At 47.5% G+C, this 12,646-nt stretch overlaps 1 protein-coding gene across 1 annotated transcript; it reads left to right on the top strand.

Annotated features, from left to right (window-relative positions):
- The first annotated feature begins 2,733 nt into the window (after positions 1 to 2,733).
- Positions 2,734 to 4,084, top strand: BLOC1S4 (biogenesis of lysosomal organelles complex 1 subunit 4). Its single transcript, XM_061191075.1, has one exon. The coding sequence runs from the start codon at positions 2,784 to 2,786 to the stop codon at positions 3,435 to 3,437; it is 654 nt and encodes a 217-aa protein (XP_061047058.1). The 5' UTR covers positions 2,734 to 2,783; the 3' UTR covers positions 3,438 to 4,084.
- Positions 4,085 to 12,646: the final 8,562 nt, after the last annotated feature.

Below are 12,646 nucleotides of genomic sequence, written 5' to 3'. Positions count from 1 at the left end.
CAGTGTTTCTTCTAATATGATGGTCTTAAAACACTTTGTAGGTTTCCTGTGACTCTCATTGGGGTTCACTCTATTAGACAAAAGTCCCACCTTCAAATCCCTTTGAGATAAATCCATCTCCACATTGGGCTCCTGCTGATAATGCCAAGGAACAAGCCCTTAACCTTCTAAAGACCCTATTGTTTGAGAGGCTCTGAGAGGCACATCTTTAATCTCTTTAAAGGGTTGTTATTCTGGGGCTTCCCTGGTGGCACAGTGGTTGCGAATCTGCCTGCCAATGCAGGGGACACAGGTTCGATCCCTGGTCCGGGAAGATCCCACATGCTGTGGAGCAACTAAACCCGTGTGCCACAACTACTGAGCCTGTGCTCTAGAGCCCGCGAGCCACAACTACTGAGCCTGCATGCTGCAACTACTGAAGCCCGTGCACCTAGAGCCCGTGCTCCACAACAAGAGAAGCCACCACAGTAAGAAGCTGCTCACCGCAACTAAGAGTAGCCCCTGCTCCCTGCAACTAGAGAAAGCCTGCGTGCAGCAATGAAGACCCAACACAGCCAAAAATAAATAAATAAAGTTTTTTTAAAAAGAGTTGTTCTGAATGGTACTTTGAGCTGCCATCTTTGATTTTTCTGAGTTTTTTAAAAAAGATTTTACAACATTTGCCTCTCTGTTTTCTAAGTTTTCTCCATTCAACCCATAATGATTGAGCAACTGGAAAATGGGAGGAAATTTTTTAGACAAAGATGACGTTTTCTTATTTAACAATAAATTGGGCAACCAAAGGGGAGGGGGTTTGATGAAATACAATTACTTTTAGAGCAGGACAAGAAAAAAAATTTAAATACAGTTCTCTCTCTGCCACTATCCCTCTTTAGTGTGCATTGTGCATCTACATTATACAGTAACAAGATTCCCTTAGAAGACGCAGGAGTGCCTGCTTGCCAAAAAAAAAAAGCAATTTTCTCCTGGCACTAGCGAGGTAACTCCTTAGGAGAAAACATTCCTTTCTCAATCCTGTAAGGCAGGGGTCCCCAACCCCACCGGTCCTGGCCTGTTAGGAACCGGGCTGCACAGCAGGAGATGAGCGTCAGGCGAGTGAGCAAAGCTTCACCTGTCGCTCCCCGTCGCTCGCGTTACCACCTGAACCATCCCAGCCCCGCGTCCGTCTTCCATGAAACCGGTCCCTGGTGCCCAAAAGGTTGCGGACCACTGCCGTTAGGGGTCATGATGACCCACTGCTTGCCTTGCACGTGCACATCTGGGCTATGTAAACCGTCAGTATGTTACTATGATGTATAATCCTTTGTCTCAAAACCATATAATTGTGCTTTGACCTCTAAAAGGTGGAACAGTTCTCAGAGCTTTCTGAAAGACTGTCTCCCAGGTTATAATCCTCAGGTTGGCTCGAATAAAATTTTCCATTTCTTTCTTTGATTGACTGTTGATTAAGAGGTATTTTACAGTCACAACTTCTTGTTTTTTTCTGACAGTACCCTGGATTTGATCTTTACTATAAAGCTATTTCTTAATTTTCTTTTTTTTAAAGATTTTTTTGATATGGACCATTTTTAAAGTCCCGTCACAATATTGCTTCTGTTCCACGACTTGGTTTTGGTTTTTTTTTTTTTTTTGGCCTTAAGGCATGCGGGAATCCCAGCTCCCCAACCAGGGATCGAACCCGCACCCCCCTTCATTGGAAGGTGAAGTCTTAACCACTGGACCGCCAGGGAAGTCCCTAATTTTGTTTCTTTATTTTAGCCATCTGGAGAGGCTGAGAACTTTCAAAGTCATCAAGAATATCAAGGTTTGGGAATTCCCTGGCGGTCCAGTGGTTAGGACTCTGTCCTTCCATTGCAGGGGGCACAGGTCCGATCCCTGGTCGGGGAACTAAGATCCCACAAGTGGCGCGGCCAAAAAAAAAAAAAATCAAGGTTTAACAAATCTTCCTTTTGCTTATCTCACTTCTCTTTCATTTAACTATAAACAGCAAGAAGAAACTAGGGACAGCAGCGGGGAGACCGTCATGGTTCCTGGACATGTTCTATATCTTGACCTGGTTGGAGGTTATGTGGTTGTATGAATATGTAAAAAATAATCAATGTGTACACTTAAGATACACAAACTTTATTGTATTCCTGTTACACGTTCTTATTTATTTACTTATTTTTGGCTGTATTGGGTCTTCGTTGCTGCGCGCGGGCTTTCTCTAGTTGCAGCGAGCAGGGGCTACTCCTTGTTGCGGTGCACAGGCTTCTCGTTGCGGTGCCTTCTCGTTGCAGAGCACAGGCTCTGGGCGCGCGGGCTTCAGTAGTTGTGGTATGTGGGATCAGCAGTTGTGGCTCGCGGGCTCTAGAGCGCAGGCTCCGTAGTTGTGGCGCATGAGCTTAGTTGCTCCGCATTATGTGGGATCTTCCCTGACCAGGGTTCAAACCCGTGTCCCCTGCATTGGCAGGCGGATTCTTAACCACTGCGCCACCAGGCAAGTCCCAACACGTTCCTTTTTTTTTTTTTTTCCCCCCCCAACACGTTCATGTTTTTTTTCCAACACGTTCTGAGCGTGAGCACCTGCGCGCGGACTGCGCCACGCGCGTGCATGAGCGTTCCGAGTCTGGAAGCAGAGACGGGTGCGCGTGCACGTGCGCGGGCCAGAGGCCAGTAGCAAGCGTGGGTGTGCGTGCGTGTACGTGCTCGCGCAGAGGCCGGAAGTAGTGCTGCGTGCTCTGCGTGCGCATGCGCGCGCGGAGGCCGGAAGCGGGGCTGGCGTTCCGCGTCAGTTGCGGGCCATGGAAGGTTTCGCGGAGAGCTGTGGGCCGCCGCGCGAGGGGCCGGCCGAGGAGGCCGAGCCCCAGGTGGCGGCCTGGAGTGGGGACAGCGGTAACGTGTCCCAGAGCCACAGCAGCGCGTCGGTGCCGTGGGAGGATGAGGACCCGGAGTCGGGCGCGCCCAGCCGGGACCTGCCGCTGCTGCGCCGCGCCGCCGCGGGCTACGCCGCCTGCCTGCTGCCTGGCGCGGGGGCGCGGCCCGAGGTCGAGGAGCTGGACGCGAGCCTGGAGGACCTGCTCACCAGGGTGGACGAGTTTGTGGGCATGCTGGACATGCTGCGCGGCGACTCCTCCCACGTGGTCAGCGAGGGCGTGCCTTGCATTTACGCCAAGGCCACCGAGATGCGGCGAGTGTACAGCAAGATCGACCGGCTGGAGGCCTTCGTCGGGATGATCAGCGCCAGTGTAGCCAGGCTGGAGGAGCAGGTCTCCAGGGCGGAGGCCGAGCTGGGGACGTTCCCCAGTACGTTCAGGAAACTCCTGCGCACAATTAACGTGCCCGCCTTCTTCAACAAGGCGCCCTCCAGCAGGTCCCAGGGGACCAGCTACGAACCCCCCGTCGTGTTTCGAACCGAAGACCACTTTCCCTGTTGCAGCGAAAGACCTCAGGTCTGACTCCGCGGGACAGCGCTGCGAGAAGACGGGTCTGAAATTCTCTCGAGTAGTAATCAGTTGAAAATCCTGTTACTAGACATACAGGATGTTGGAGTATGGAATTGTAAAGTTTATTTTTTGCACACTTGATTTCTCACTATCTTAATCATTTCACGAAGAATGTATGATTTTCTACGTCTTCTAGTTCAAACTTGAAACTTCAAAGCTGCTTGGTGGGGGAGATCCGGGAAGCAAAATGAATGAACTTACCTGGGCACTGTGGCAGAACTGTTATTTTTATGGATTTTACAGCTCAACTAACAGTATTACCTTTTAAAGATTTGTATATTTGTATACCCTTAGGAAAACTGAGCCTTTAAAGCTTTGTTAATTCGATCCTAATGGTGATTCAGTTTTCAATAGCTTACTTTTAGGATAGATGGTAAATTATTTAAAATTGTATTAGACTTTCCATATAATGGATTGCAAACCGAAGGAAATTATACAATTTCTGAGAAAACGTATTGATTTATTGCAACTCATTCTGAAGTTTTTTTGAAAGTGTGACCTCACAGTCTTAGTTTGTCCATAGCGAACGTGTCTATATATGATTCCCAACGTTTGGTTTATAATTAAATATTAATAAAAAATTTAAATTTTATTGGAAAGGGTTTCCATCTGAAAAGGACTTTACGTATTTTCCTTTTTGCTTGTTTGAAAATAGACACGTTGAGTATCTGATTTTAGGAGTGGGATAAAGAAAGTTCACAGCATTAAATATTTATTTCTCCTCAAAGTGAATAGTTAAATTATTTGTGTGGTAATATGACTGGTATTAGGATTTTGTTCTTTCACCCTGACGACGTGGAATCTAAAAGATCCCTTGCAGGTACAACAGGCTTTGATCTTGACTTTAATCTGTTTTATAAGGTGGTCCTCCTAGGTAGTAGAACTCAAGCATAGAGCTTAGGTTGCTTTTGTGTCATTTATCATAGATCTTTGAGGTTTGTAAAGTAGGTATATTCTCAGCTGTGTATTGTGAAAAGTCTGATTGTGTAATCTCCGACCTTAGCTTTCATGGACCTTCTGTGTCACACATTTATATATATATATAATTTTTTTTTAATTTAATTTTATTTATTTTTGGCTGATTTGGGTCTTCGTTGCTTCGCGCAAGCTTTCTCTAGTTGCGGCGAGCGGAGGCTACTCTTCATTGTGGTGCGCGGGCTTCTCATTGTGTTGGCTTCTCTTTTTGCAAAGCACGGGCTCTAGGTGTGTGAGCTCAGTAGCTGTGGCTCACGGGCTCTAGAGCGCAGGCTCAGTAGTTGTGGCGCATGGGCTTAGTTGCTCCGCGGCATGTGGGATCTTCCTGGACCAGGGCTCGAACCCGTGTCTCCTGCATTGGCAGGCAGATTCTTAACCACTGCACCACCAGGGAAGTCCCACACATTTACATTTTTTATTCAGGTAGTTCACTGATTACAAATTAAAGAACTCCTGAATTTAGAAGTGGAAAGAACAGGTAACCTACATTAAGTATTTGGCGACTGCTGGGTACCTGCTGTAAGTAATTAGTATATGCCTATTGCATATTCACTGAATATGAAAATAGTTTCCTTACATAACATGTGTATTACTAAAATGGTTTTTTAATTTGTGGTTAATATTAAAAAGTAGTTAGGGGGCTTCCCTGGTGGTGCAGTGGATAAGAATCCGCCTGCCAATGCAGGGGACACGGGTTCGATCCCTGGTCCAGGAAGATCCCACATACCGCGGAGCAACTAGGCCACGTGCCACAACTACTGAGCCTGTGCTCTAGAGCCCGAGAGCCACGACTACTGAACCTGCGTGCTGCAACTACTGAAGCCCACGCGCCTAGAGCCTGTGCTCCACAACAAGAGAAGCCACTGCAGTGAGAAAGCCCGCGCACCACAACGAAGAGTAGCCCCCGCTCGCTGCAACTAGAGAAAGCCCACGTGCAGCAACGAAGACCCAACGCAGCCAAAAAGAAAAAAAAGTAGTAATTAAGGCAAATTATGAAAAGTTAGAATAATTGTTAAAGGTGAGATTTAATATCTGCATAATAGAAACCCCAAATTCCAGAAAGCGTAAGTTAACAAGTGTGCTATAAAGTAAAAGTTAATTAGGAATATATAATATTAGATGTTTGCATTCATTACCTACAAAAAAGTAAATTGGGTTGATAAAATTAAAGGTATAATAACCAGTAAAAGAATGAAATTCAGTTTAACAGTTTTTAAAGCTGATAATAGACTGTTTATTTATTTATTGCCACACCATGCAGCTTGCAGGATCTTAGTTCCCCGACCAGGGATGGAACCCGGGCCCTCCGCAGTGAAAGTGCAATATCCTAACCACTGGACCATCAGGGAATTCCCTAAAAGTCCTGGTTTGGAAGATACTTTTTTTTTTTTTAATAAATTTATTTATTTATTTATTTTTGGCCGCGTTGGGTCTTTGTTGCTGCACGGGGGCCCTCTCTAGCTGTGGCAAGTGGGGCCACTCTGTCACGGTGTGCGGGCTTCTCATTGCGGTGGCTTCTCTTGCTGCGGAGCACAGGCTCTAGGCGCGCGGGCTTCAGTAGTTGTGGCTCGTGGGCTCTAGAGCGCAGGCTCAGTAGTTGTGGCACACGGGCTTAGTTGCTCCGCGGCATGTGGGATCTTTCCAGACCAGGGCTCGAACACGTGTCCCCTGCGTTGGCAGGCGGATTCCTAACCACTGCGCCACTAGAGAAGCCCTGGAAGATAATTTACATCATTATCTGTGCACCTTATCTCTAAGGGACCTTGGGTTCTGAAATTCTCTTAGTCATTCGGTGTTGTTTCTGAGGTGTCTACATAGAGATTAGTGCAGGACCTCATGGGGAATGGAGACAGGAAGCTGGTTTGCATAGTACAAAGCAGGTATTAGACCCGGGTCATTCTTCTGTCTCCAGAACGGAGGTTGGGGGAGCCAGGCACACCCCGCTCTGTTTGGCACTGCCCCCTTCAGACCTCCTCCTGGTTCCCTCCTCCCACCCCTGACCAGCTGGAGAGTTAAGAGGGCCCTTCTGGATCTCGGAAAACTGTACTTCCACCTCTTCCTAAGTCAGTAGCAAGTTGGGAGGGAGGCCCCCAGTGCTGAGGCTGGGGGAGAGCGGGGTGTGTTGTCATTCTGGTGACTCCTGCAGACTGTCTCTGCTGCCGGGGTCTAGAGTTCCCCCACTTTCTAGAAGAATAAGCAGGGATGGGCATGGGGTCAAATAAAGGTTAAGAGGAGCACACCACCAGTCACCCTAGAGTCGATTAGCTTTTGTTTTTTTTAATTGGAGTCTAGTTGATGTACAATGTTGTGTTAGTTTCTGCTGTACAGCACAGTGAATCAGCTACACATATACGTACAACCACTTTTTTTTTAAGATTCTTTTCCCATATAGGTCGTTACAGAGTATTGAGTAGAGTTCCCTGTGCAATTAGCTTGTTCTTCATTCCTACACCCAAGAGCACAGTAGCCACTTAGAGCTTTCAGGAGTACCTAGGACATCCCCTCTTCCGTCCAAAGGCAGCCTCGGGCGTACAGGAGTCGCCCTGGAAGCACACATAAAATTGGGTGCTATTTATTCACACATAAAATTCACACATGTGGGACTTCCCTGGTGGCGCAGTGGCGAAGACTCCACGCTCCCAATGCAGGGGGCCTGGGTTCGATCCCTGGTCAGGGAACTAGATCCCACGTGCATGCTGCAACTAACAGTTCGCATGCCACAACTAAGGATCCCACGTGCAGCAACTAAGACCCGGAACAACCAAATAAATAAATGAATGAATAAAATTCACACGTGAGATAAGGTGGTAAGTACCTTGTGGCTTTTCATCCTCTAAGCCAGAACTTTCAGGAATATGAGCCTTGGACCATATGTGAGGAGGTGTGTCCATCATGAATGTGAGAGTAGGGTTCCTGGAGTCAGACAGCTCGGGACATACGAGGGACATACTGAGAGGAAAAAACTGATAATGGTCTGGAACTTAAAAGTTTTAAACTAGCTTAGCTAAACAGCTGTCAGAAGGGACAGCATAGGAAGAGGTGAAGCGTTGTTTCGTAAGGATTTCTTCCAGCTGCTGAGAGTAAGGAGAAAGGTGGGCTCGGGGTGGCAGACGGGGTCCACGTCACCAGCCGTCCTTGGCTGTGACACAAGTCACAAGCAAGTGCAGTGCAGCTGCAACTTCTCAACTTGTTACTGACTTAGGAAGAGGTGGAAGGACAGTTTTCTGAGATCCAGAAGGGCCCTCTTAACTCTCCAGCTGGTCAGGAGTGGGAGAGGAGGGAACCAGGAGAAGGTTTGAAGGGGGCAGTGCCAGCTAGAGCGGGGTATGCCTGGCTCCCCCAACCTCCATTCTGGAGACAGAAAAATGACCTGGGTCTAACATCTGTCCTGTCTGCCTCGTCACCCCTGCTTTCTTTACCAGGAGCTTTGCCTCATGAACTCATGGCAGTATCTTCTAAGGACTTTGACTAGGAGTGATGTGCTGTGAATAGTAAGAGCGCACATCCAGTTCATCAGTGTGCCTCCCAGCACCCCCCGAAAACATCCTCAGGGCATCCTCTGTGTCTGTCCCCACCGCCACCCTGTCTCACCTGGGCCACTCAGCCCTCTCTTAAGTGGTTTCCTGCTTCCACCATCCCCTCTCCAAGCCACTTTTCATATAGCACACAGCGGCGCAAGGGGTCTTTCCAGAAATCGGATAGATTGGGTTTTGCCTGAAACGCCCATCAGTTTCTCTTGTTATGTTTGAATAAAATCCAAAATCTGTCCTATGGCCTGCCAGGCCTGCAGGATCTGGCCCCTACGCCCTCACTGGTCCTGGGCCTCTCTCCTCTCACTCATTCACGTCTCTCCAGCTTCACCTGGATCCTGGGAGATGCCCAGCGTGTTCCCCTCATAGCACTCACCACCACTGTGTCTAGGTCGTTATTAGATGACTGTCAGCCCACCTCCAGGCGGGCACGGGCTCTGGCAGTCCCACTTCTCCTCCGCTGTATTCTCACCGCGCCCGGCACACTCAGATACCTGTTGAATGAATGACTCAGACTGGCGGAGAGAATGAACAGCTAGACGAAAGCCAGGCACCCCAAAAGGAATAGGAGGCAAGCGGATACAGTAACTCAATCACATGTTTGCTGGGAAATCAATCACCACAGGAGGGCTGAGGACCCCAAGGGAAATAGGACGTGGTTCTTCTCCCAAGAGCTTGACAGGCCAGTGGGAGAGAAGGTCAGGCACCAACCTAATCCAATCCAAATTTCATGGACTGAACTTGTTAAATCCGTACAAGCAATCCTGTGGTCTCCAAGAAGGCTGCGTTCTTAACCGTGCCTCAGGGATATTGATACAGAACTTGTAGAACTATCTTTCTAAAGAGACTTAGAAAAAGTCAAAAACTTAAAAACTATTTGTTAAAAAAATATTTTACAAAGTGACCTAAATCCTTAGTCCCAGTAATAGAGAAGGAAATGCATTCCTTTTAGAATGAGAGATTTTTCGTTACGATTTTCATCCTCAAAGGGCAGGGGTCAGTCTGTGGTCACATGAGACCCTGGGGCCAGAGGAAGGGAATAACCGGGAACCGTGGCCCCTGTTAACTACGGGATTGCCCTCGGCTGCAGGAGCAGCTCCTTTCCAGCAGAGGGAGCTGTGGGATCAGGAACAGCCGCCTGAAAGCAGCTGGTCCAGCCCAGCCTTCAGGAAATAAACACACCAGCCCTGGGCAGTCAGAGCCACCAGGCCCTGTCCGCCCAAGGGGCTCACAGTGTGAGGACCACAGCTGTACTCCAAGGCACGGCTGGCTGCTCTTGTTGCCCGGGACGTGGGAGGGTGGACGTGGTAGCTGAGGGCAATGCCCCGCACCCTGCTTGCTGTCCTCGCAGCTCTTCTCTCTACCGGAATGAGCCCGCTCATTTATCTGTTTGCTTGTTTTTTTCTGCCTCCCCTGCTAGGGCAAGGAGAGTGGTCTTTGTCCGTTTTGTGCAGCCCTGGATCAGTGGCACCTGCCACCATGCTGGGGGCAGGGTAGGCACTCCAAACGTGTCTGCTGGATGAATGAAAGGGGACAGACGGGAGGATAAGCAGGACGCAGAGAACCAGGAGGGCGGAAATGGCGAGGGCCCCATCCTTCAGGCTCCTGCGATGTTAACTCAGCTCCTTGTCCTGGCAAAACCTGAAAAACGATTTCAGGCTTTTCTCGGAGAAAAAAAAAACAAGCAGACCCCCCTGCCCCCCCCCCACACGTCACCTTCCTTCCTCCTCACCCCCAAATATCTGTCACTTTCTAGATTGTGAAAATGCTTACCCACAGACTTTCTTAATAGCACATTGTTCCCTGTGACACTATTAATTGAGACAAGAACCAGCAGGGTGGGAGGTTTGGGGGGGGGTGTTAGTGATGTCACAATTCTCAGTAGTTTGGGACACCTGAGTTTCAAGTGCCAGCACTACTGCTTTATAAGATTGTTCAGGAAGGCATCTAAGTTGTGAATGTAAGTGTCCTTTTATTTTTGTTAACTGATTTTTTAGTTCAATCATTGTTTTTATTCTTTTTTCCAAAAAAAAAAATCGTGGTAAAATACACATAATATAAATCTACCACCGTAACCACTTTTCAGTGTCCAGTTCAGTGGCATTAAGTACATTCGCACTGCTGTGCAGCCATCACCACCCTGCATCTCCACAACTCTTCATCTTGCAAAACAGAAACTCTGTCCCCATGAAACACCTCTGCACTCCCTCCCCTCCCCCAGCCCCTGGGGGCCACCATTACAGCTTCTGCCTCTGTGGATTTGACTGCTCTAAGGAAGGACCTCATATGAGCGCAATCATGTAAGTATTTGTCTTTTTGTGTCTGGCTTATTTCACTGAGCATAATGTCTTCAAGTTTCATTCCTGTTGTAGTGTGTGACAGGATTTCCTTCCTTTTTAAGGCTAAATCATATTGCATTGTGTGGATAGACCACACTTTGCTTATCCATCCATCTGTTTTTTTGTTTTTGTTTTTGGCCATGCCGTGTGACTTGCGGGATCTTAGTTCCCCAACTAGGGATCGAACCCCGGCTCACGGCAGTGAAAGCGTTACCGAGTCCAAGCTTGTTCTGCTCTCCGCACGACAGGCCAATAAATCGGGAGACGAGGTGCTGAGGCAGGGAATATGACTTTATTTGGAAAGCCGGCAGACGGAGAAGATGGCAGACTAATGCCTCCAAAACACCATCTTCTCAGGGTTTGGATGCCAGTTTCTTTTAGAGAACAGAGAGGGAGAGGCGGTGGGGAAGTAAAGTAAAAAGACCATAAGTCTCGCAAATATCTCCTGGAATGGCCAGCTTCGGGGAGGGGTGTGTTAGTTTCATCTTTCTTGCAGCCATTCACAGGTGGACAGGGTCAGGATGCTTCCCTGACCGAAGGCACTTTGGTTTAACATTCAGACAGAGTGGCAGCGTTCCCCGAAGCAGGCCATTATGTATAGGCAGTATCCTTTTAGTGAACAAAAGCAACGGGAAGCAAAGGTTAAAGTAAAGAAGCAGATCCAACATGGAGTCAGGATTGGCTCTTCCCTGTTACAAAAACACCAAGTCCTAACCACTGGGCCGCCAGGGAATTCCTGATATCCATCCATCTGTTGATGGGCACTTGGGCGGCTTCCACATTTTGGCCATCATGAATAACACTGCTATGAACCTGGGGGTATAAATATCTCTTTGAGATCCTGTTTTCAATCTTGGGGGGTGTATACCTGGAAGTAGAACTGCTGGATCACATGGTGGTTCTATTTTCAATTTTTTTGAGGAACCACCATACTGTTTCCCACCCAGCTGCTCTATTGACAACCCCACCATCAGTGCATGAGGGTCCCAGTTCCTGCACATCCTCACCGACACTTGTTCTGACAATGGTCACCCTGATGGCGTGAGGTGGTGAGGAGGCAAAGGTTTCACAGGGTAGATGGTGATGGTGATGATGGGGAAGTGCCACCAGGGATAACAACAATCGTAGCGGGTGCTCCGTTCTCCTGTCTTCCTGTTCACCTTCTCCCCCACCACCCAGGAGGAGGAGTGACTTATCAGGGTACTGTGTGCGAGCCTCGGGCACCCCTGGTTCATTTCTCAGCTGGGTGGAGTTACGGAATTACGGCCATTCTGACCGGAGTGAGGTGATATCTCACTGTGATTTTGATTTGCATTTCCCTGGTGATTAGTGATGCTGAGCATCTTTTCGTGTCCCTGTTGGCCATCTATGCTTACTCTGGATTGAATTTGCTCTTCTTTTTCTGAAAGCTGAAATGATTGATTTTAGATGTGTCTTCTAATAGATACATTCAATTCTATAAATTTCCCTCTGAGAACTGCTTTCATTGCATCCCACAAATTCTGGTAATTTGCATTTTCACTCTCATTTAGTTCAAAATCTTTTAATATTTCTCTTGAGATTTCTTCTTTGACTCGTGTTATTTAGAAGAGTGTTGTTTAATCTCCAAGTATCTTGGGCCTTTCCTACTATCTTTCCGTTATTGATTTCTAGTTTAATTCCATTGAGATCTGAGAGTATACATTATATGATCTGTATTCTTTTATTTTTATTTTTTTTATTTTTAAATTTTTATTTATTTATTTTTCTGGCCACACCGCACAGCTTGCAGGATCTTAATTCCCCGACCAGGGATCGAACCCATTCCCCCTGCAGTGGAAGCATGGAATCCTAACCACTGGACCGCCAGGGAATTCCCAATCTGTATTCTTTTAAATTTAAGGTGTATTTTGTGGTCTATCTTGGTGAATGTTCCATGTGAACTTGAGAAGAGTGTATATTCTGCTGTTGTTGGGTGAAGCAGTCCTAGCGTTTTTACTTTGAAGTAGCTTTAGACTTGCAGAGAAGTTGCGAAAATAATTCAGAGAGCTCTCCTGTGCCCTTCACCCAGCTCCCCCAGTGACAGCATCTTACAAAACCATAATGCGATGACCAAGACCTGGAAATTGACACGGGCATGATACTACTAACTAAACCACAGACCTTATTTGGAATTCTCCTGTTTTTCCATGCACTTACTTTTCTCTTTGTATATAGTTCTATGAATTCTATTGCACATAGATTTGTGTAACCACCACCCCAATCAGGACACAGAACTGCTCCATCATTCCAAAAAATTCCCTTATGCTATCCCCTATGGTCATCCCCCTCCCTATCC

The sequence above is a fragment of the Eubalaena glacialis genome, chromosome 5 (assembly GCF_028564815.1).
Source record: "Eubalaena glacialis isolate mEubGla1 chromosome 5, mEubGla1.1.hap2.+ XY, whole genome shotgun sequence".
Lineage (NCBI taxonomy): Eukaryota > Metazoa > Chordata > Mammalia > Artiodactyla > Balaenidae > Eubalaena > Eubalaena glacialis.
Note: the sequence above shows the minus strand (reverse complement) of the source record. Positions and strands in the feature narration are given on the sequence as shown.